Source organism: Lagopus leucura, unplaced genomic scaffold (genome assembly GCF_019238085.1).
Source record: "Lagopus leucura isolate 7727_CA_CO unplaced genomic scaffold, USGS_WTPT01 Super-Scaffold_100008, whole genome shotgun sequence".
Classification (NCBI taxonomy): domain Eukaryota; kingdom Metazoa; phylum Chordata; class Aves; order Galliformes; family Phasianidae; genus Lagopus; species Lagopus leucura.
The window spans coordinates 11,699,251-11,725,269 of record NW_024962265.1 but is presented as its reverse complement, the minus strand read 5'-3'; the positions used below and the strand labels follow the sequence as shown (position 1 = coordinate 11,725,269).

At 34.4% G+C, this 26,019-nt stretch overlaps 1 protein-coding gene across 3 annotated transcripts; it reads right to left on the bottom strand.

Annotated features, from left to right (window-relative positions):
* Nucleotides 1-3,896: 3,896 nt before the first annotated feature.
* LRRC17 (leucine rich repeat containing 17) lies at nt 3,897-19,488 on the bottom strand. Of its 3 annotated transcripts, none has more exons than XM_042872416.1 (5): nt 19,408-19,488; nt 18,349-18,434; nt 9,644-10,514; nt 5,800-5,955; nt 3,897-4,738 (listed from the first exon to the last, which is right to left on the bottom strand). In XM_042872416.1, the coding sequence occupies exons 3-5, from the start codon at nt 10,395-10,397 to the stop codon at nt 4,335-4,337; spliced, it is 1,314 nt and encodes a 437-aa protein (XP_042728350.1). In that variant the 5' UTR covers nt 10,398-10,514; nt 18,349-18,434; nt 19,408-19,488; the 3' UTR covers nt 3,897-4,334. The 3 variants fall into 3 exon arrangements, with proteins under 3 accessions (XP_042728350.1, XP_042728352.1, XP_042728349.1); XM_042872418.1 differs by lacking the exon at nt 19,408-19,488 and adding an exon at nt 19,080-19,147; XM_042872415.1 differs by lacking the exon at nt 19,408-19,488 and having other exon boundaries at nt 18,349-18,542.
* Nucleotides 19,489-26,019: the final 6,531 nt, after the last annotated feature.

The window sequence follows — 26,019 nt, the reverse complement described above, 5'->3', positions numbered from 1 at the left end:
AAGTTGTTTCTTGCAACTTTGAAGATACCCAGTAATTCCTTCTAAGAACTAAAGATATTTGTGCCAGTGTACAATTGCCAATTAGAGTAATAACATATTTCTTCCATTAAAAATCATTAATATTGATCATACATTCTACCCAATGCCATTCTTTTGAAGTTCTTGTGGGTGACTTAAAGTTCCTGCAGAATGATTTCTCTGTTTCCTTTTAGTGGTTGAATATCATATTGAAATTCTCTTCCTTTGACATTTCTTCAGCTAACAAACTGCCTTGAACTGTCTGTTCAGTTATATGCTCCAGATGTTATGATCCTTTCCATTGGAGCATCCCCCAGCTACAGTTCTGACCTCATATTTCTGAATAAATCCAAGATTACACAGATTTTGGCAATGGATTTTTATTGTTAATGGTAAAATCACATTGATGTTAGCTGCTTTTTAGGTCTGTTTGTCTTGGTAATCTTGTTAATATTTTTTGTTTGTAAATTAACTGCAATTTTTAAACATCGTTTTTATTTAAAGCAACATTGTTATGTATTATATGCACGAGATGGTAATCATTATTTAATGTCTACATATGAATGTTATGTGATTCCAGCCCAGATTGTCTTTGGCAAACGAATGTGTTACTGAGCCAAAGAAAAATGAGTACATGAAATACGTGGATTATAGCTCAGCTGTTTGTGGTGTTACTCCACCCACTCAGGGATCTTAGAGAATCGTTTCACCTCCATGCATGACTGGGAACTGTGTTTAAAAACTGCCATTCATGTTCATAGTGCAGGATCTGGGATTTCCTCAGAGGGATGTGAATTGCTTTATCCCCGTTAGTGGTCAGAGTATTGACATATGAGTTCATTTTTATTTCACCTTGTCATGGCCAAAAGTGATGCAAAATAATCCTTTTTGTGTTTAATGTGTGCTGTGCAGAGAAGGGCCATGCTGCTTTAGAGTAGTGTAGTTGTTCCATCTGGACAGCACTCCTAGTTTATACCACGTTTCAAGAATACAAGCAGCACTATCGTGCAACTATTCCCTGGGTATGGACAGAGAAAGAAGGGGAATCAAGAGAGATTATTGAAATAAACTTAAAAAGCATCCAAAGGAAGAGAAAGATCCTTGGGTTGCTTTTAGATACGAAAGTGATCCCAGAGCCTTTGTAATTAAAGAGTAGGGAGATAAAGAAATTTCAAGATTAAATTGTGACTGTGCTGTTTCATGGAGTGTATACTTTCATTTACAGTAGATTGCAGAGAAGCTCAGAGAAAAAAAAAATGAGCTTGTAATGCTGACTCGCTTACCAACTGTTAATTGCTTGTATTTTTTTCGAATAGATTTTTGTTTCTTACCGTGGGCTGCTTCATTCTCTACTATCTTCATAGTTCCTACATATTATTCCTGTTCATGCAGTCTTTTGTCCAAGAATTTGCTACTAGGCAATGTCCAGAGTACGTACACATGCTCTGCATGTGCTCTTGCTCTTCTCTAATATTTCCATTCCTCTATTCCACTAACTGTCTGACACTTCCTCAATATGAAAATGCCAACATATGGAAAACTGCTTTTTTTTTTTTCAGGCCCTTTGCCTCTCTCTCTTAGCTCTTTTGATTTCCCCAGTGGGTTGTACTTGAAAGTGTACAAATTCTAGTTACTTGTTTGAAGCTCTAGAGGCCATCTATGTAAAATAACGGCTGTGATAGAAGTTCCACACTCAGTGCTTCAGTCCATCCTTTGACCCACTTCAGTTTGGTATAATTGCATGAGTCTTTCTTTATTATCTTCCTGGAACTTGTGGGATGACACTGATTTCAAAATTCCACACTGAAACTGTTATTTGCAAGATAGTTGTTGAACCATGATTCCTTCCTGTATGCATTGATATGTCCTTCACTTACTGCATGTGTCTGAGGCACCACTAAACATCTTGTGCAGACAGATACAGACAGCATGTTCATTTGATCACTCTCTTGAACCAAGGATCAGCAGATGCAACATTTTCTGGTGCCAGTGTTTGAGAACTTGTTATTTCCAACTGTTACACCACTGTTTGTGGTCTTCATCTTACTCCACTGCTTTTCCAACTGCAAACATCCTGCTGACCAAAGATCAGAGAACTCTCACTCAGCTCTCCTCCTGTACTCTATCCCTGGATTGCCTTTCCCTCCTCTGACTTTGGCCTATCTCTTTGGTTTTTTTCTTTTTTTTTTTTTTTTTAGCACTGACTCTGTGCAGAAATTATCCTGACATGGTTTATAAACTCATTTTTTCCTACTCAGCTTTTCTCTCTTGGCTGTGTTGCTGCTAACAGATGTTCTACTGTGGTTCCATTGTCTGTGCTTTTCAATCATTCCCAGTAGTTCAATTCTGTACTGAAAAAATCCTCCAGAATTTGAGATGAGGAGTTTGTTAGTTAATGCTGACCATGATAGATTTCTTTCTTTTGGCACTTTTAGAAGTTTCTAGAAAATGTCCTATTCAGTGAATATTATTGGCCAAATGGGAATTTCATCAGTGTTCTATCTTCCTAGGATTATCCTTTAAAAATTAGGATAATGCTTAGGATATTCCCAGAAACTGAGAGAGAAGTAATATATTGTAGTATTTCCCATAAAATTTTTTAAAGGTATCTGCACATATGATGTCTATATTATTCAGTTTATCTGCACCATTAAATAGATTTAATCTCAATAATGGAGATAATGAACGAATACGGTTAATAATAGCACGTTTTTACTTAAGAATTTTTTGGAATTTCTACCACGTTTAATTTTTTTCTAAAATTTTCCTTTATGCTGTGCTTTTACTTCATGCAAGCATGAAAGTGCTGAGTACTTTGCATTACACTTCTAAACAAAACATCTGACTTTTTCGGATTGTTGCTGGAGAACCAGAGGAACCCACAAACACCACACTTGCTTTAAAAGAGTAAGATTTCTCTCTGGAGTGTTCCAGAATTTCTTCCATAATGGCCAACAGATATTTAAAGTTTTGACCCTGAATCTCTATCCTTCACTGCATATTTATTACTTGATCTAGGATTTCCTTGAGCTAGGAATATTGAAGGTTTAATCCAGCATCCCCCTACTTGTCTGGGGAGTTACTTATCCTTTTTGTGTGTGGAAGAGTTTATAATATCTATCTTTAGCAGGCAGTAGGTCTAGTTCAACATTAAATGGTGCAGGAATTAAAAAAAGACAGAAGCATTATGTAAAAACTAGTAGGCATCTTTCAGTAAAAATAGCTCATTTGGGTAAAGGAATACATAGCAAGGAACTTCAGAGATACTGACTGGTTAGCCAGGGCATTTCTATGGCTTTATACTAGAATGATCACAGGTTTTTAAGAATATCTGTTCACATAGACAGCTGTGTAATGAACAGATATTATAATGTGCATTTTTACCAATGAGTTTTGGGAAGGGTAAGCTGTGGCAGTATCAGTCTCTTCTACGAGCACTTAGATGCATACTCACCTTCAGTTTGTGTGGGCATCAGCATGTGGGATGCAGACTGCAGCAGCCTATGTGCTCTTCTTGATCTAGAAGGGAGGTTGTGTAAGCTGATATGATGACTGAAGTGCTTCCTAGGAAGGCTTCAGCAGTATGAGCATGTGGAACTGTGTCTTGGGAACTGACCATGCCTTGGCTACTCCTATTTTTGGGCAGCTCATATACAGAAGAGGCAGAAGCTGGGTTGTTGAGTTAGGACAGAATAGGAACACAGGTAAATCAGCAAATAGAACCCAACTTCTGGGTTTGAATGTTACTTAGTATAACAACCACCATTCCTGTTCTTCTAGAACTGTATATAAGATTTAAGTCTTCAGGTGTTTGTTTGTTTGTTTGTTTCCTTTATATATACACAATAAAACAGGAGGCTGATACAAAATCTTAAAAATGTTTTCTGGAAATATTTTAGGAAACTGATAGATACAAAGAACTGGCAATGCATTCAAGAAAGTTGAGTGTTGGTCACAATCCTGCAGCGACTCCATGTCAACACATAACCTGCATTCATATATAATGTTCATGCACAGCTCCTCCCCACATGTCTACATTCATGTCTATCTATTTATAATGCATAGTTTTGAATTTCTAGCAGAAAATTTCACAAGAGAGCGCAGAACAAACTGTCAGAAACAACTACTTATTGAAGGATTCTGTGTAACTAATGCCATTCTGTACTTATTTACTGCATTAAACAGAAATCCTTGTAGGTAAATAGTCTTGCAATCTGTATAATTAACAAAAATGTAAACAGTGTGTTGGGTTCCTTTTTTTGCCAGAGTACCAAATATTCGAATTTACTTTAAAAAAAAAAAACAGGGTTTCCTTATTAGCCTAGCACAGTGACGATTACACTGTGCTTTTTAACTGTTTGAACTGACTTTTCTTTGTGTCGTTCCCATTCCTCATCGTCTTTGTCCAGGTCAAAAGTTTCTGGATAAATGGGCAGCTTGTCTTTTGGACACTCCTCGTAATAACTCCGAACATATTTTCCAACAGACCAGCCTTTGTATTCCTCAGGCATTTTGCATTCTAGGCCATTGTAGTGGACGTTGTAGTGATGCTTCAGCCAGTAGAAAAGATAATGAATGTTGTAATCACATCTCCAAGGATTCTCTCTCAGCCACAGAACTTTCAGAAAGTAAAGGTCTTCCAATACTCCATATTCAAAATTCTGCAAGCTGTTGTTAGATAGATCCAGCTCTTCTAAGTTATTGAGCCCTGAGAAAGCAGCTTGTCAAAAGAAAGATATTTATTTGTAACTTGTAAATATGAATTAGAGAAGATATGCTTATCTGCAACAAGAAATAACTTTTTCATAACTTTATTTGTTTTTACTAAAGGCTATAAAAAGACATTTCAAACACAGATCTTTATTAAATGGTTTGTATCCTGAGTATCGACAGATATTATCCTGAAAATGTCAATATTAGAGTGGTTGTATTGCTGATAAAGTCATAAAACACTTATGAAAATGCATGAGTGCAGTATAGTGCCAGTGGAGATGAATGAATGTTTGATTTACTCATAGAATTCTTGTATTCTTTCCATGACACAAAGTTCTGAGTCATGTTTCAGGGAGCACTTCATACTTTTTGCAAGTTTTGTTTCATGTTAGAAGACTTAATTTGAATAAGTATGTTGCTAAACCTCAGAAATACCCTTCTACTGATATCAACAGTTTCTCCTATTTAACCTCTAAAATACTACTAAAGAAGGCTCAATTGCTTCATTATTTCTACCTCTCCTTGTGTCTGTTTTCATAATGAAAAATCAAATACACATATGCAATAAGCAAACTGCTAAACAAGGTCACTTGAAGTCTAATAATACATAACTTAAGAGCAACTATGTGTATCATTTTTTGATCAAAAAGAGTTTTAATTATTTTGGTTTGTCTATTACTTCATATCCATTACTATTTAAAAGCAGCATTCATTGTATTACAGCTTTTTTTTTTTTTTTTTTTTAATTGGAAATCATAATTCAGGATATTCAACTATTTGGCACTTTGGTAAATGGTTAACCTTCAGAATTCTATTTTTGCATTGGCTTGCTTAGTGTTAAAGAGCTGCTGAAATCAGTCACTCTTCATTGACTTGATGATTTATATGTCTTCTGTGATGATCTATGCAACCTGTGTGAATTGAATGCTACAAAAGGTTAAATTTGCACAGACTTCTAGATTTTTAGGTCCTTTCTTTCTTGCACATTTTTATGTGACAGAGACTTTACCAAAGTTTACAGTTTATGAAACAAATAACTGTAAAATGAATATTTAAAATTATTCTTACCAGGATCAATGTATGTTATTCCATTACTGTTCAGGTTTAATATCTTCAGTTCACTGATGTCTTCAAACTCTTTGGGTCGCAGTTGTTTAATTTTGTTGTTGGACAAATCAAGTTTAACTATATCTGGAGGTATGTTACCAGGAACTTTCTTTAAATCTTAAAAAATGGAAAAGAGAGAATTTGTATCATTTTTAGGTTATTCTTATTGCTTAGGTTTCACACTTGCAAACAGCTTTGTTGGTCTCACATTATTTCTTTCCCTTTATTTTCCCCCATTACTTCTATCAATGTTTTTTCAGCTTCTGACTTTGACTGCCTTTTTCTTTTCCATCTTCACGTTTCATATGAAAGTTGCATTCTTCACTACTGTTTACAGCAAAGCCTCATTCACTGTTTTTTATTTTTCTTTTGGTAGTACCATATTATTCATCTGTGTAGCAATGGGGGTAAAGACACTAATGAAAGGTGTGTGTGAAACTTGTAAACAGGGAAAACAGTATGCCGAGTAAATAAATGTTCATTGCCATGGGAACATATTCCATAATCAAATTACAATGTGCTCTATTACATCTTTTGTTTTATGTTGCCAAGAGGTAAAATTTCATTAGCAATAAAAGTGGTAATAATCATAGTATTTAGTAAGAGGTATAGTTATAATTGTACTTCTATAATTATAATTGCTTATTACTTATAAAAATGTGTTTTGTTACAATGCTTATTTGCCCAGGAGATATTTCTAAGTATTCTATCTATCTACTTCTCTGCCCTACTTGTATCATTGGCATTTCCAGAGTAGACAAGCATGTCTCAGTCATTATTTTTAAAAATTACTTTTAAAGGAGTTACAGAAAGAACAGCTTCTAGGTTCTAGGCTAGTAAGAGCATGTCCTTGAGGAGTGCCAGGTGTGGTCTGAATCTTCTCCGGATAAAGTTATTAAACCTTATCTCCAGGCTTTCTGTCTGCTAAATGTAGTGTTCTAATCCTGGGCTGTTAGAACAAAATGAGTGGTAGTACCCCTTCTTTAACTGTCTTTAAATAAAAGTATAATCCCTGAGTCTGTGCTGAAATTGGTGTTGTCAGTACACTTCAGAATTTTGAAGATGTCTCAAGCATCAGCATTCTTGAGACTAAAGCAACACATTAAAGACTTCCTGCCTTATATTTGAATTTCAGTAGAGCTTTGGTATGATAATACCTGTATTATAAATATGTAAATATTATAAATGCTCCTGCCTGCTCTGGTTGGAATGTTTCCTGCTTGTGCAGATGTCAAAGTTTAGGGTCTAATTATTGCCAAATGAATGAAAACAGTGCTTGAATTTATGGACATTTAACGTACTCTTCATGTCTGTGCTCTAGAACATGGATTTTTTTCAGCTGTTTTTGTGAGTCCAAATAATTTTGCAGAAAAGCAAACAACTTTTGTAGGTTTTGTTTTTTGTTTGTTTGTTTGTTTGTTTTTCTTTTTTATAACAGTCAAGGACACAGGATGCTTCTGTTCTGAAGTGCTGCTAGTTCTGGTGTATCACTGATCTGATGAGATACAAATAAGAAGTTCTTCAAAAAGGAGGAGATATGTGTATTTATGTATTTATTTTTAAGAAATATTTACATTTTTAAGATGTCTATTCCATGAGCTTTCTGGCATTAACTAAAAGCTCACAACCTGAGGGACAAAGTGCAGGCCTTATAATTTCTCTACAGAAATGCATAGTAATGCTATCCTGCTTATCGCTCTGTCCCCTCAATTGTAAAGAAATAATGCTTCAGCTTTTGGGGGCATCGTCTGATTTGACAGGTGATAAACTCTCCTCCTACTCTGAAATCTTGTTCATATGGATTTAGAACAAATTTTAATTTTTGCCAGGAATTTGAGTTCATTATACTCCTCTTTCTGATGAAAATTGCAGTGAAACTGTGCATCTGCTGCACAGTAATCATATGCAGGGACAGATAAGTATGATGCTTTCATCAAAGATTACCATATGTTTAGAAATCCCAAATTTTCATTAGATATGTGCATCCAGCTGTCAAGCATATGCACAGTAGATCTGATACTTCTTAAATGAGACTTACTCAGGGTGTGCATGCTAGACATTCAGGAAGTCCAGGAGTGATAGAGCTAGCTCTTGACCTGAAGGAAGGAGTCCTGTACCCTTGTACACCAGAACTGCAGTACACTCCTGTGAGTGCTGATGTAACTTTATTTCTCAGCCAGTAATTTATTTTTCAAATCCTGTGAAGCTCCCTTAAAGAGCAGACATGATTGAAGGTCACTATGGAGTTAGGGAAAAAAAACATAACATTTTTCTTGCCCCATATTTTTGAGTATATTAAGGTATTCAGCTCATCTCTTCTATACCACTGAATGGGAAGAGATAGAAAGTCAGTATTATATCAATATTTATATTATAATAAATGTATATGTATGTGTACATGTATGTATACATGTACGTGTATATGTATATAGTGATAAATGTACATAATAATATATACCTCTTTTTGTTCAGCTTTTGTTCAACACTGTTTTCTAGAAACTTGAAGTGATTGATGATGCAATTAAGATCATGTGAAAGATAGTTAAGATTATAATTTGTGTCTAATAACTAAGCTCTTATTCACAACAAGAGGAAAGATAAAGGAATATTAAGAAATTAATAAGTGTTAGCAAAAAAAACCATAATTAATAAAAAAAGACATAGTAAAAGAGGAATTTAGCAATGAGAAGAAGGTAAAACCATCAATATTTTTTATAGCATATGTAACAGACAAACCATGTCATCAAATGCTGAAATCATTAATTCTTTCTGTTTAGGTAACACCTCCAACATCAAAGTTCGAGAGTAAGAACTCACAAAGAGTTATATAAATATAAGTCACTGTTAAATAAATAGAAGTTTAGCAAACACATTGCGAGATACAAGTAGACAAAACGTTCTGCAGGATATATTTTGCAAAACTTGGGAAAATAGTTCTCCCAATTTGGGCTACTTCAGGTAATGCTTTTTAGTACAGATTTTAAAATGTTAAAGGACAACTCTCTTCAGAATTGTTTTGTTCCATGTTTTGTTTCATTGTAGTGTAAAATATGAGAAATATAAAGCATGAATAAATGTACATTTTCATTTTGACACATGCCACAGTTGGTTTACCCTTAGGGCTTAACTATGGCTTTTAGGAGACTGAGATGCATTTGGGAATGGAATGGATCCAAGAGACTGAAAAATATTTCTTAAAGTCACTTCAGCTTTAAAGTGTTTGTTGGGTACTGAGAGGAAGAACAGAGAGGAGATATTTCTTTATGAAGAAAAGTGTACAATTTCTTCCTTAAGAAGAAGAAATCATGCAAATACACTTGGGGCTCTAGTGACTCTTCTTTGCATTTAGGTTCCTATGGGGATTGTTAGCACAGCTGGCTAGTCCAATCCTGCTTCACAATTAACTTCTGTGAAATCTTTGTGTTTATACATCGGGAAAAATAAGTAAATAAATAAAAATGCTCCATGCTTATTTTTGTCAGTGCAGTGATTTTTGCACAGCTGCAGGATGACCGATTAGTATGCTTACCACTGTAGCATCAGACAGTTGAGGTGCTGACGGTTCCATAATTTAAGCATAGGCTTAATTTAACTACTGTTGATTTTCATTGGATGTGTTATACTAGAGAACTAAAGAATATTTGTGAGAAAATTATTTATGTTAAACAGACAAAAAATTAAAGTGTTAGTTAAAGTAAGTTAAGAAAGAGCTGGTGTCGTATGGATTTGTCATTAATAGTATGTGCAGCAGTAAGAGGGCAAGATTATGAAAATAATTCATTCAGTTAGAAAAATAGATACAAACCTTTTCTCTTGCAGTTCAGAGTTGGTACAGGAAACACATACATGTGGCACAAAGAAGAATCAAATTCTGGTTTGGTAGCTTCAGGCTTCTGCTTCATGTTTCGGGGATCTTGCCTGTCCTCTTCACTACACAGCTGTTCAGCTTTTATCTGTTTTAGCTTCTGATTTTTCAGTTCTATTGGGTACGAACACTTGGCATAGTTTCCCAAATTTCTGTTTGTTGGAACCTGTAGCATTGTAACAAGAGTTTCTAGTTCACAATTGCAATGCCAGGGATTATCATAAAGACGAAGATAGTTTAGACTGGGTGTATAAATAAAAATCTCCTCAGATAAACTCTTAATTTGGTTATGCTGGAGTAGGAGTGTGGTAAGTTTATTCAAACCAAAGAAAGCCTGGCTCTCAATTTTTGATATGTCATTCTGCTGTAAATCCAGACTTTTCAATACTTTATATTTAGAAAACATATTATTCTTCAATTTACGAATCCTGTTTCTTGCTAGCAGCATGTGCTTCAAATCCTCGGGCCAATCAGGTGCCACAAAAACCAATTTTCTTTCCTGACAATCTAGATATTTCTCATGAAGGTAAACATATATATCACATGGTTGGGCTTGGGCGTTGCGCTTAACGGTGCTAGACGCTCTTCTTACGATGTTTTCCTTTTCATTCTTTCTCAGATTCCTATTCCTTGTCTTCCTAAAGTCAGATGCTTTACAAAGAAGAAGTAGTATTATAATAGTAATGACTTGCATCCTGACATTCAGCTTGCCCACGTATTTTTTTGTGACAACTGGGAGAGAAGAAATTTTTGGTTGTCTTAATCAGTGTTGTCCAGATCTGAATACACACAGCTGGTGTATGTGGTATCCCTGCAGTGGAAGAAAAATAAAATATTAGAACAGATGAAATAAACTTTTTCACAGAGGCTTGTGCACAGTGTGCAGCTTTCAGTACTCAGTCATTACACTACTTAAAACTTCACAGTTACTTTGATAAAGTTGTGTCCTTTTTCATTGCTCTTACCATCTGTGATCTACTGTCATTTATTTTGCCAAAGCACGGAAAATTAGGCAAACTGCTTGATAATTGATTTTTGTCACAAAGTTCTCCAGTGTTTAAGAAACACCATCGGACAGAATCTTCTTTGTATTTAAATTCATCTTGGTAGATAAGCTTGAAAAAGGAGCTTGAGGCTGGTATTTTCCAGCTTTCTGGATACTGACCTACTGGATGTTCCACTACGAAAAACAACCAATAGGATATAGAAATTGACCTGCATCCAGTGTTTCTATCACTCTCACAATATAAAGTGCATTTGTTTTCTGGTTGAGTCCCATTTTATCCCAACCAGCTGTGGTACAACCAGGTGTCTCTCATGGCCCATGTAAGGTAGACAAAGTTGCATAGACTGCTCTGTGAAGGACCCAAGTGTAGTAATTTTCAAAAGCGTATGTGGCTGTTGTGTCGTCTGAGGGTAGACAGGATGCAAAGGAACCTGGGGAACCTGACAATGGTCTGCTTCAAACCGCTCACAGGTCTGCCCACTTGAGAAGATAGAGGATAGAGGGGTAAGCCAGGAGCTTTTATACAGGGATTACTCTTAGAGGAAGATAAGAACCACACCATGCAATCACATCCAAAATTGCGTAAGTTTTCAGCTGATGTTTGCTCCTGTATTTTTTACAGTGGTCCTAAACTTCCCTTAATGCAGTTGTTTTCAGTAAATTTTGGCCACAAAGTTGTGCTTCCTCAGAAACATTTTCACTCTTGAGATTTTCATAGTCTGAATTTCTTTTTATCTCATTAATTTCCTACTTTCTGCTCATTAGTATCATTCCTTCTAAAACTTGCTTTTTTTTTTTCCAACTCTTCACTGTTTGAATTGTGTACTCAGTAATTTTTGCTCTGCCTATAGACATCTTTGTGTTATGATCTATCTTTTTTGACTTTAGTACTTAAGATGTAGATCCCAATCTTGAATACAGTTTCCCAGATTTTTTTTTTTTTTTTTAAGCAACATTGTTTGGGTCTCAAAAACCTTGTCTTTATCTGTTGGAAAGATTCCATAATAAAAAAAACTAATATTAAATAAAATTTGTCAGCAAATTGATAGTTTAAACCAATTATGGACTAAAGAGCATTCTCAGTGTTTTTGTAGTTATAGCTTATTTAAAAAAAAAACACAATCCTATCTGCATGCTGCTCTATTGTATCCCAACAGCTCTGGTACTATCAGGTGTCACTCATGGCCCATGTCAGGTAGTTAAAGTGCATAGACTGTAGTTTAGAGGTGCACCTCTAAACCATGTGACCTACTGTCAATATCAACTTTGAAAAGCCCTTAACTGGATTCTCCATTTTTAATGCTGTACTTGCCAGTTCTCTATCAGCATTCAGATTCTGTTAATTGGTAGTGTGCATTACTGTCAACACGTTAACTCTTTAACTCCCAGTGCACTACATGATGTTATGATGTGGAATACTGGTAGCCAAAGATCATAAAACCATGACATTTACACTGATGACTTCACATGAAAAATGAGATTGTTACTTTTCAGAAGTTATATACTAGTTGGTCGAAGCAGTGCATTATAGTAACATCAGTCATAACTGGGATCCTCTGTGTTATTTTAAACTTTTCAGCATTTTTCAATATTCAACATTCATATCCATGAGTGCTTGGAACGAGAAAAAGATGGGAACTTTATTCCATCATTTCCTAACTCTAAATTTCTTAACTAAAGAGCTTTCTTATCCTTTGGTAATGTAAGACAAAAAGCAGCTTGATTCATAAGCCAGAGATTGATGAAGTGTTAAGAAGGCATTTTTCCTCTGGACAACTTCAGCTTTGTATACTTTTTTTTTTGTTGTTTGTGTGTGCTTTCTTCTCAGTAATCTGACACTGCAATAGTTTCAGGTAGGATACTGGCCTCGATGGACTGAATCTGTAATAGAAATACTTAAGTTTCTCTGGCACTCAGAGAATTCAAACTTTTAACATTCAAAATGACTGGGTTTTTTCGGTGAATGTAGGAATTTGCAAGATTTAAATCTCTCTGAATATCAGGGGTTGAATGTAAGTAACACAATATTTACATACCTATTACAGATGAATCTGGCAAATCAGCCATCCACTACTTTTTTTCAAATGAATTAAAAAATAAGAAACTTTACAACAAGTATCAAAATTTGACAATAATTATTTTAGAATTATGCTTTTCAGGATTATCCAATTATCCAGAGGCTAAAACTTACACTATGCTAAATTAACCTTGTAAATAAATATGTTCTTGTCATGTTCAGAATGCTCATTTGGCATGGTCTTAAAATTTCTGACTATATACAGTTTGCATCTGAATTCACATAACATAGACCTCAACCATCTCCTTGATATGATTAATTTCAGCATGTCTCCTCAAAGAGCAGAAAAAAATTGCAACTCTTTTTTTAAATTTCTGTCATCTTTTTAACAGGTATTAAATGTACTTGCTTATCTGTATTACTTCAGATGTGTAGTTTGTCATAGAATTTGGACTACTTGTTCTAAAATACTGTTAGAATTTTAATTATGCCTAGTAGGGCAGTGGCTTCTTACCAACCATTACATAGTAAATTTTGAAAGAAAATAAAAAAAAGAAAAAAAATGGAAGAAATCAGCAGTAATGTCACTACCACTGTAAACTTCCTGGTACTGTATTTTGGCAAACTCAGAGGACTGGTGAAATTGGTGAACTGTTGATATTTGGAAGTAGAAGATACTTAACAATATTTGCAAGGAGGAAGATGTATTGACCCTTGAGGGATGTCAGTTGCCACAAGATACCGATGGTACTTAGCGATATTGGTGAGAATGCTTTGGCCTAGCAGTCCAGGCAAATTTTCAGTCACTTTGAAATTCACTTATCCAGCCTATATTTTATCCTTTTGACTATGAAGGATACAGTGTTGAAGGCCTTGTTGTAGTCAAGATACACACACTACTGTTCTCCTCTTATCCAAAGATTTTGTTATTTCATCATAGAACACTATTACATCAGTGAGGAATGCTTTGTACTCAATAAATTCTTTCTGGCTGTTCCCTGTCACCTGTTTATCTTTCATTTGCTTGGTCATGGCTTCAAGGAGGGTCTGCTAAATAAACTTCTTAGGGACTTAGGTGAGGCTGAAAGACTCATAGTTTCCTGGATCCTTCTTCCCATTCCTGAAGGTGAATGCGACATTTCCTTCCTTCCAGTCATTTGACATCTCCTGTTACTTAGACCTTTGAAAAATGAGGGAGGACTCAGTGACAGTGAATATGCAAATGTGATACACTTCAGCAGCACGTGCTAACAATCCCATGTGCTTAATTGAACTGTATAGTGTTAAACATTTCCTTGAACTGCAATGTTAAATTTATCAAACTTCGTGTGAATAAAAGTAGTGTCATATGTTTCGTAGTATTTTGCTTAGAGATTGAAGAAAACAGCTTTCATTTGTAAAAATAAATATGATGGTTTAAAAACACTTGTTGAGGTGGGGTTTTGTTTTTGCTATTATATAAGGGCTGCTCTGAAAGTAATGCCTCCTACTTTATTATATTGGCATGTGACATCAGAGGCTGATGTTGATAGTATGACAATGGAGGCTGAAAAATATCCTGACAATATCCAGTTATGTTTTATTGCCATTCTACTCCTGAAAGCAGGGGAACAATCTGGTGGAATGGCATTGAAATGCATATGAAGCAAAAGCATGTCACTGAATTCCTCCATGCAGAAACAATGGCACACACTGACATCTCTGCCAACATTTTTGAATGTTTATGGAGATCAAACATCTGTGCAGTGAGTGCAGTGAGGCAGTGGGTACTGCATTTCTGCAGTGCAATATTGGCAGTGGGTCACCTCTGCTGGCACAGGTTTTTACAATCACAGCATGCAGGCTCATGTTCATCACTGGCAAAAATGCAAAATGCTAGTGACAATGACTGTATTGAAAACTAATTTAATGCCTTCTTGTGTCACTCTCGTAAGTGAGACTTTGTTGTGTCAAATAGTGTTACTGCACTCTTTGTAATTGTTGTAGTTTCCATGGAAATAAATAGGAGGCATTACTTTCAGAGAAATCTACATATATACAAATGTAAGATAAATTAATGCAAATACAATGTTAATGTACATCCGGATTTCTTTTATCATTCAGGATGAATCAATGAGACTCATATCTGAAGGCTGCAGATCTCTATTTAAATTTGCCATATGCACATATTACTAATGGAACACTACAACTTTTATCAAGGTGAAGTTAAAAATAAATGTTATAGTCTGCTTGTTTTACTCATACAGTAAGCTTAGAGGCATGAATTGTAGTAATACCCTTTTAAAGAGATGTACAGATTCTGCCTGTTAGACAAAACTTACAAAATACTCAATACATTTGACTCAGATGACAATTCTTTTTTCTTTTTCATTTTTTATTATAATTTTATTGTAATTAATATTAATATATGCCAGGCCACTCTGTATATTTCACAGATTTCTGCAGAAACTTTTAAGAGAACGTGGTAGTTAAAAAAATTCTGTGGCATGTCCAGCTACTCCTGATGATACAAGAAGTTTACACAAAGGAATGTTCATAAAAATTCTTTTTTGTGAGAGAAGATTGTGGGTGGGTCAATGTGAGCCAAATGGCTGTGTGCCAACTACAAGAGTTATTCTAAGATCTAATTTGGAAGATCAGCATATGGAAGACAAACAGTTAACATTGCTAGAGGTCTGTCATTCCTGGTTAGATGTGTCCCTTTGTAAGACATGAAGATTTGGTGAATAAGAGGTTGGTTGCTGCATTAAAAGCTGACATAGAGGAAAAGCATGAGGGTCAAGGATGTGCCTCCACAAAGATGTACATAGATTCTGAAGATAGATGTATAATGTTTCTCTTTCCCATGAATAAAATCAATGCCATCCTTTCAGCGACACCCCCACGAAGTCCAAAAATCTCTTCTTTTTCACTGTCATCACAGTTTCTATTCTTCTCAATTTTGTGTGCTGCATCTTTGTATTACTAAAATGTGCTTTGGCAAAAATTTCTCTTGAGTGTCTCCAGTCTTGCCAGTCACCTCTTCATCAGTATTATTCTCATCATAATCTGTGTTTTGTCCACAGTGGCTGATATTTTGTCTTTTTACATTTCCACATATTTTTGTTGCAGTTTGGAAAAGTTATTCTATAGGTAATCCCAGTCTATTTTATTCTGGTTATCTAAGTATCCTATTACTACCAAGAGTCAGAACCATACATTTCTTTTGATGTGTGAATCACACTTACAAAAGAAAAATGTCTCCAGAGTAGACAAAACTTTCAATGCAATAAAATAAATAAAAACAAAAAGGCAAGTTCAAATACTAGTAGATATTTTGCAGTTAACTTCTACCTCATAAATAATAAATTTTCCTTTTCACACATGAAGCTTCTGGTTTGAAAGTATAAAATACCACTCTTTCTAGAGACCATTTTTGGACAAAAAGCAAGGCTCACTGTTTCCAAGCTTACAAGGAAATAGAAAATGATGCTGGCCTGCGAAAGATTTGCTACAAGACACTTCTCATAAACACTTCATGTGCCATCTGAAAAGGCACATCTCACCACAGGTCTTGTGTAATAGTGTAACTAGTACAGAGTTCTTAAAGGTGGCAGTGTTGTATTTTGTAGTTCTGCACATGAGGTTTGCCATTGGATATCAAATGTCCATTACTGGAATAAGGAACTACTGTGGGCTGAATGTGCTGAAAGCTGTTTGGTGATTTTTGATTCTCTCTTTTCCATGCTTTTCCTCCATACTGACACTGATTATTGGGTACATTTTCCCTCTGAAAAGTGCTTCTTTATATGACAGGCATGAATATTAGCTATTAAGAATAAGCGTGAGATGGTGATTTTATCAGATCGCATGAAAGAAATGAGCCTGAGATTGTTAATACCAAATTAATTTTAAAAAAGCCAGTAGGAGAGCATTTCTGCAGATTTCACACAAAACAAGGATTAATAAGGAGTCCATGTGCTCGAGCTTAAATTCTAAGAAAACTGTCACTTCAAAGATGGCAGAAACAGTCAAGTACTAAAATTCTCAGATCATAAAAATGAGTCATATGACCTATAAGGAAAATCATTGTCTCTTCAAGAGTACTGGATGGTTTTGTTCACAGGTTTCAAAATCCAGTAAGAAAGGCTTCCCTATATCTTAAGTTATGCATCCTTGTAGCACAACCTTATTTATAGAAGTCCATTACTTTATTATCTGTTTTGTTAGATGCATTTGGAAGCATCTAATCACTTGTAGTGATTTTTGCACTAAAATGCAAAAAAAAGTATTCTTCTGTCAAGAAATATATTTCTGTATTCAAAAAGAAAGAAATGTTTCTGTTTAATAAAAAACAAACAAAAAAAAAAAAACCAAAACGAACACATAACCTCATATTTTCAGATCTGGCCTTGATTTACATTGCCTGTCTTCTATAGTGTTTTCATGAAATATAATCTTACATTTATTTTTAAAAGGTTTGTTATTATCTTTCTTTTTAAGGTTAACATTATTTTCCAGCTTCCTGTATACATATACATATATATATGTATTTACAGTTCAGTTCAAGTTACCATGTTTCCCCACTCTATGTGGAAAGTATAAAGTCAGCTCTGAAAGTCAATGCCACTCCCTAGGTAGTTAACTCCTCAGTGGGTGTTCCTGTGTTTCTTCAAAATGCTAATTTTTGCTGACTTGCAGATCTGCAGCACTGTATGCCTACATCTAAATATCTACCAGAGCAGTAGGTCCTAATTCTAGGCTCTGATTTTTTATATACTTTCATTTGTGGTGCTTGTGGCAATAGTTATTTATTCCAGTTAGAAATTTAGTTCAATAAAATGAATGGTTTTCAGTGTGCTATAAACCAGATCCACAGATGGAAACTTAAATACATCCCAAGTTTAGATTCTCAGCTTTTACAGAGTGCTGCAGAAAAACATTTTCCATTTATACAGTTTACTTTCTTTTTGCTAACATTTAGTATAAAAGCAATGTTTTCCAAAAGAACTGGTTAAAACTTTAGAAAGCATTGAAAGATAAAAGATGTAGGCACTTAATTCGCTTTTGTATCTCTATCAGTTTTTCAGGTTCTTTTAGTAGTATTCTTCTAAATAACTGGAGGAGCAGAGAAGCTCTTACTGTGCGTTTTTATTGTTAATGTTCTTTGATAGAGCTCTGGCTTTCATTTCCACCAGGCGCTGCTTGTAAAATCAATGGCAACGACAGTCCAGCAAGCTTGCACTGAAAAGCCTGTTAGTTTCCAAAGTATGCATACAAGAATCACAGTTAATTAAAAAAGTATGGGTTTGTAGTTATTCAAAATAACTTTAAAATGATACTGTTTTCATACAGTGAAGTATGTTATATGATAATGCTATTCTCTAATAAACCGGAGTACAAAGTGCAGTGGAAAGAAGAGTCTTTTACCAAGAAGAAAATTCTATTAAATGCCTAACACAATTCCTTTACAGTAATTTTCAGAATAGTTTAGCTCTGCTATTTTGTCTTTTTCTGATTCTATAACATACTCTTGTGATATTTTTCTCTCTCTTCTATTTCATCTTGAAAAGGAGCTTTCCCAATTTGCAGTACTTCAGTTTAGCTCACTGCAGAAAATACACAGACAAAGGTTTACAGTACCTGGGCACTGGCACAGGATGTCACAGGCTCATCTACTGGATCTTTCAGGTTGCATTCAGGTTTGTACTTCACGTCTTTCTTCCATTCTGTGAAGAAGAGAATCCTTTATATGACTGGCTGCATCCTGCATTCATGGTATACTGAAGTAGAACAAGCACTGCAGAAGTCTTCCAGGGTTTTGAATTACACGACTACAGCTGTTTAAATTTTACTGAGGAATAATAGCACTATAGGTTTGGATCGCTTCCAACAAACTGTCAGATCTATAAACAGCTAGTGCTTACTGCATAATGAGAACAAGGCTTGCTTTTTGTGGCTGTAAATAGCTAATTCTATGTTATGATTAGTTAGGATTTCAAATCAGGAGATTTGAAAATGCAGTTTTTACTAATGCATTAAAAATAAAGCCACCGTGCATTGGGAAAATGCAAAGTTACACTTGAATTTCTGAGAAGGAAAGTAATTCAAATGTAATCTTTTGTTACTATTTTATAACAGTTTAAAACACATTGGAGTAGTGTTTATAATGATAATCTAAAAATAGTTAATGCCTTGGGTTATTTCAGTCTCCAACTAAGATTCTAAAGATGCCCAGTGTTTTAGAATCTGGTACTATTTTAGATACTTTCAAATATATTCTGTATCTCAAAACATACTATAAAAGCGATATGAAATACTAAACCATAAGGCAGTAAAAGCCTGCCAAGGTCTTAATAAAAGCTCCCACGTACATTCTTGTTTACACTGATAGGCTTCTCCAAAGCACAAAATATGTGGAAAACGGTGAAGAGTCGGAGTCTGACAAACAGAATGGTTTAGCTTCCCATTTGACAGAGTCTTTCCAGAGCCAAGGATGAGGGCAGAGGGGGCAGTAGCCTTCTTCTGACTGCTTTTTGCTCTGAGTGTCTCTTTCCTTCTTTTTCAGAAGTGCAATCATGAACTGTAAGGATCTGCCTCTAGAAAGTATGATCTAACAGCAGTCAGAGAAAAGTGGTCATCACTGAACTAGGAAAACCGCAATCTTTCCACTTTCCAGAGGAATGAAGTGGGTTTGCTCACCAGTGTATTTGAGAGCTCTGAAAGTCATTCCACAGCTTCCTCCATTTTGGGTTTCCCTCTGATTCTGGAACAGCATTTAATGATCATGACTGAGCAATTAAGTAAACAGCTAAAACTAAAAAAGAGCATCAAATTGCATCACTGTTGCTGAAAGCCTTTCAATAGGACAGAATGGTGGGTGTTTTTTTTTACCTCATTGGATTAACTAAGCAAAAGAGAACTTCTGTGTGGATAACATTTTAGAATTAGAAATTAGACCAGAAAATATGTTCTGTAGAACCCTGTTTTTTCCTTCATTTTAATATCGCTGTTCTTTTTAAATGTGTTCTTATATTACACCTTACTATTGTAGTACTTAAACATCTGTTTGGAAAACCCATCTGTAAAATAAGTGATTATGCTAATGGTCTTAGAGGTGGCAGTTCGGGGACCTGAGCATTTAAATAACTCATTAAAGCTTAATTAGGCAGCAAAAAATAGACATTAAGCAAATATTTTCCAAACTATTGTAAAACACGACAGCCTTTGTTCTGATTGACTATTATTATAATTCATAGTAATAATATATGGTGAATTCTAGCTATGGCTTTTTTGCATAAAATTTCAGACGTTAAGGTTGTGTCTGTATTACATGGATGGTAAGCATTTCATTAAAAAGTTTAATGCTTTTGTTGTGAAACAGGGATTTCCTTATGTCCTACTCAAAAGCATCCTAATGTAGCACTGATAATCTCAAAGAGAGACTCAGAAAACCTTATTGCTTTGTCCTGCTTCTGAAGCAGAACAGTATAGATGGAGTATTTTCTGCTATGAGTCACAAAACTAAGATTAAAAGTGTAAAGAAATTGTATGTCATTTACTGACATTATACAAGTAGAAAAGTTTAGTGAGAGATACTTTAATTTATATTAGAAACATGGAGATTTTCAAAGAAATTGACTTCTTTTTGGAGCCAAGATCTATGGTTTACTGATTTCTAGATGAACTATTCTGGCCCAAAATATTTTAGAGCAGCCTATCAATTGCTGTAATTAACAACAGCTGGCTAAGAGGTTACAAGGCACTGGGGAAACATGAATTTGACCTGTTCATCTCTTGACATGCCATAGTGTCTGTGGGGATGACAGAGAAGCTGCTAGCAAATGTAGAGGCTTCACCACATTTCACCAGGTTCTTTCTGCTCTCACATCACTGAGAGAATTCTCTTTTTGGCAGCTACTGTCAAATTTTGGCTTCTTCAGACATATCAAGCAAGAAAACAGGAGTGCTTAAGAAGAAAATCTGAACTGTGTTTATTAATTATCAAAGAAGAGGACTCATTGTTTATATTTCCCAATTACAACCTTGTGTAACTGAAGAATAAGTTACACACGCATTATTCTCTATTATTGGAAACGTGATCGTTTGGGAGTACATTAATATAAGCTATTTTGGGTAGTGGAAAATATAAGAAAATTACATTTTCATCAATGAAAGAAACCAAACATCCGAATGTATGTCACAGTTTGTTTTATCGTTCTTGATAAATTTGAAATTAAAAAAAAAAAAAGATAGTCCCTTGTACACTGCAGGAGTACTTCCTCAGTGTGGAACACTGATTTTCGAGATTCTTCATTCACAATGTGTTGACAATACTGGAATCGCAGAATAATGATTCTTTACAATATCTTCTATGCTGCGGAGTGCATTCTGCTCTGCAGGGTGGATTCCACAAAAACAATCTTTTTAGAGTGAGAACACAGGAATTTTAAAGCAGTGATAGTGTGTGATAACAAATAAGCCAAAAGCCAAATAAAATTTCTGTGTTTTTAAAAGACTAAATGAAACGAATTTTGACATTCTCACAAATATTTTTGCATTTCACTACATTTATTTTCTAAATTTGTGGGGACAGTTTATTAGGTCTTTATATTTAGCTGTAGTTTGCTCCATGTTGGCTTTAACGTATTGTTTTAGACAACAGTATATTAGCATACAGTTAAGGAAAAAAGCAAACCATTTACGTATCAGACTGAGAACTCGCAGACAAGGAATTATGTTTTATGTAGGATCACTGTGTTGACTTCTGATCCTATAAATGATAAATATATATATATATCATACTGAGTCAAGCAGCAAAATTATGTTTTGCAGGATTTTATAACATCTTAGAATCTTCTTTAACTTTGGAGCATCACCCCTCACAGTACATTTGAAGAAAAAGGCTTAAGTAGGATTTTCTCATCTAAAACAAAAAATGCGGTATTAAATTCCATATATGTTCTAGCAATGATTCCATGGTCAAACTGTAGTTCTTAAGCGAATCTTCTAAACATTGAAATTCCAAGTGAGTTGAGAAAGCAGTTGTTCTACTAAAATGTCCATTAGATTTCACATTATTTCAACGTCTTGTTTTCAAGAATGCCTGATGTTTCTTAGATAACCCACAGTGGCTTTAGAAAGGAAATTCAAGATTAATACTTATGATATTGCAACTGCATCTGAATGTTGAGTAATGCAATTGAAACTTATCTGAATGCAAGAGATCTGTGTTAAAAAACAGTTTGAGTGAAAAAATGAGAAGCAATCAGTACAAGAGTTTTATTTGCTGCTTCGGTACAATTGTTTTTGGCTTACATGAAGGAAAACACTAAATTGCTGCTATTTGTGGTATTAAATTGCTATGTTAAGCAAGCAGTGTTTTTCCAGACAAAGAAATTAAAAATTCTTTAGACTACAGTTGACATTTTCGGTCTTTACTGAATTTCAGAAACAGATACACTACATCTGTCCCTAAACATTGTTGAGTTTGACCTGATTATCTGCTACCTTCTATCTCTCCTTTTGAGAATGGGAATCCCACTTAATTCTAGGTACCATACAAAGGGAAAATGACCATTTTGTTATGCTTGTGAAGACACAAATAATGTATTTCTTACTCAGATTTCAGTTGATGGCTTCAGAAATATTGGCAATGGCTGCAGTGGGATTCAAAATTTGCCAATCAGTGAAATGCCAACTCTTACAGACAGATGTATTCAAGTAAGTATTTGAAATCTGAATTTTGGGGGAATATCTGATGTTAGACCTGGATTATCATCTCAAGTGATTTTGAAGAAAGTATGCAGATAAAGATGAGAATTTCTTTCCTGAAGCATTTTTGAAAGCTATTGTTTAATTGTGTTTTAAAATCTTACTAACTCTTGTTCACTAACAGAAAATTTCAATTGTCTTGTCTTCTTTTGATACATAGGTGAATAGCTGAATTAAAATCTTCTCGTTTACATGGTTTTCCAGAGTTGCACCAAGTATAAAATATGGGAACATTCTGCTGCTAACTTAGCCCATCACAAGAAGTTTTTCACACTTCTGCAGAAGTGTTTGTTAACTATATCACTATCTCAGGTGTTTGCCAAACTTCACATCTCCAGTTACTTCTTTGCTTTTTGTTTCCAAAGATAATAAATATATGCAAAATTTCAATTATATATACTTAGAACTCACATGTTATAAGTTACTGTTGAAATGGGTTACAACTATTTGTTCAGAATTCCAACTACCAGTATAATATGCAGAATGTTTACTGATCTTTTGTTATGTGACCACATAAGCATGTTAATAATTTATTTCACCTTTCTCTACAAAGGCTCTGGTTGAAAAATGTCGACAAATAACATCTGTAGTGTTTCTTGACTCTCCACATCTTTCTGATACAACTTTTAAAGCCCTTATTGAATGTAAACTTGTTAAAGTCAAGATTGAAGGTTAATACAATATTTCACAAAATTATTTTGAATGATTTTGAAAATTAATCCACTTTAATCAATAAGAAATCAAGAAGAATCTTTCAATTGATTTTACTGAGTATTTGGATCTGGATCTTAATGTATGCCAAATGTGTAACTTTATCTTATGTGTTTCAACAGGAAATAACCAAATTACTGACCTGAGTTTCAAGATGATGAGTAAATACTGCCAATACGTCAGGCATATTCATTTTGCAGGATGCCAGAAGATAACAGACACTGGTCTTAAGATGATTTCAAAACTGAAGTATACTCTTGTCTTAAACGTGGCAGACTGCGTAAGGTGCTATCTCACATCCCGTTTCCTATAAATCATTCTAAAGAAATTTTAATAACTTTAATTGTACTCATAATAAGTCCTGTTAACATATCTTTCAGTTTTAAAAATATATACATTCTTGTACTATTTATATCTATATATTAGCATTTAAATGTATTTATATATAAGTAGGTTTTTTTTGTTTCTGTATCATGTTTTCAAAAGTCCATTCACTATTACTCCAGTTCAAGCAAAGTAATTGACTGTAAAAGTAGCATTACTTAAAAATTAAGGCCTATTTTAATGCAGCATGGCAAGTATCACAGCTCTATCAATATTTGAATATTGTTTATTTTTGTGAACATTAAAATAGTACATTATATCTATCTATTACTAATATACAAGCAAAACTGCCTGTTTTTGACAACTACCAGGACAATATAGTGTGTTATCTTGTAGAGGAACAATATAGTTGATGTGGAGACTTTTCTATTTCAAGTGAGTCATGTATCAGCAGAAAAAGGACCCGTGATAAACCTTCCGAAGTTGAACACTTATTCCCACTCTATGGCATGGTGATGGAGTTAAGGATGGATGGGAACAGGAAAGGCAACCTCCCCAGCATTTCAAAATCAACAGACATATAAAATATTATGAATAAAATAGAATTGCTACTGCTCTTAAAAATTCTACAATCATGTTAAGTTTTAGGGATTCTGTTTTAATGCATAAAAATATGGACAGAATCTGGTAACGTTGCATGTAGATGTGCTGAGAAGTGCTGAATAAAAATGTGACATCATTTTGAATGTTCAGTTGTAAGGATGGGACAATTGCCTGAATACTCTAGTTTAGCATTTAGAAAGCTGGATTTCCAGTGTGTTTGCTCCCTGTGCTGTGATGATGCCCACACACTTGTTCACTGCTTCTAACGCCAAACATTTATTGAATTATATTAACAAAATTTTTAAAACCATTATAAAGCTATTATTAAACTGTATTTTAAAAATTATATTTGCAGTTATTTGTAAAGTTTTCACCATTAGCAGAGCTATAGATTGTAACAAATATAAACTTTGCAAAGTGTTTCTTAAGAAAAGAGAGATGAGAATATAAAAGGGAATTATTAGCATTTATTTTTCTCTTATTTGGATAGTATGTTGATATAAATATGTGCTCTGAATCAGCAACATATAAGAATTCATCACAGAAATCAAAGGGAACACCATGGTGGTGGTACAATCTTAGGAATAAATTCTGAAATATGTTGTTTTTAAAATATTAATACTCCTAATCAGTTCCCTTTTTTCGTTGTCATTTTATTTTTGTCCAACTTGTTCTAAATTAGAAGTCACATGGAGTTATTATTATTGTTATTATTACTTTTTGAGGAATGAATGGGACAGAAAAAGCAAATCTAACAATTCAGAATTCTTAAAATTATACTAAGTGTTTGACTACATGTAAAAATGAAGAAAAAGCTTGTCATGATTATTGGAATTAAGGAAAAATAGAGATGTGAGTAAAAAGCTGACTAAAAGCACAGGCAGTGCAGTGATTCAAACTGCTGGCATATTTTCTCCACTTACATATGTTGTCTTCTTGTATGTTAATCCAAGTAAAGCAGTGTGTGATTTGTGTTCTTACATGATTACTCAACTGACAAAAAGCTTAACATATGTGTTCACTGCACACTTATTTCAGCAGTGCTGTTCTCACCCGTATGTTTCAAATACTCTGGGATTTGCTGTGATTGTTTGTGCTGCAACAAACTGTACAGGATAAAATATGATTCTGTCCCACACACATTTTGGATATTTTGTTTGTCTATTAGGGAACATAGAAGAAAAACTGAGAGTGAGTTGGAAAGCTAAGTGTGCAAGTAGTATTATCAAAGAAAGGAGCAGTACTGGAGCACTTACCAAGTTGTAGTTAGCCTTCCAAGCCTCTCAAGTTGAATGATGGATTTTCTGTTTACTAATCTTTCATAACTTATTTGTATGCTAGGAATTGGAGAGTTGTGTGTCTGGCATGCAGTTGATTGAGTGGAAGACTCAAAGAAATGACTCTTCAGTCAGCGTGCATATACAGAGTAGCTACTATGTGTACATACAGGTACAACCTCTGTCTTCTGCTTCTGTGCTGCAAGATTATTTTTCATTTAAATTATTTCTATTATTTAATTTTTTTAAAAAAAGAACAACTAATACCAAATATTATATCAATAACAAATATTACTCCGAAATAAGGGTTAAAAGGGTTCTGATATCTCCTAGATAAGTTTTCCAAGCTGTCTTTTGAGGTGCAATCATATCTGAAAGATGGCAGTAATGGAAGTTCTCGTAATTTCCAGTAGAATTTATTTCAGTAAGTTCTGTTTTTTAGCAGTCACAAAAAGCAGCTGAATCAAGACATAAATTATTCTTTTTTTTTCATTTAAAAGGGTATTTAAAATTATCAATATTCTTTTTTCCTTATCTATAATGTAGGCTACTGAATTTAAATTAAACATTGAATTGTATAGAACAGGAAAAATACTTTCTATGGATATTGTTCGCATTTCTTATT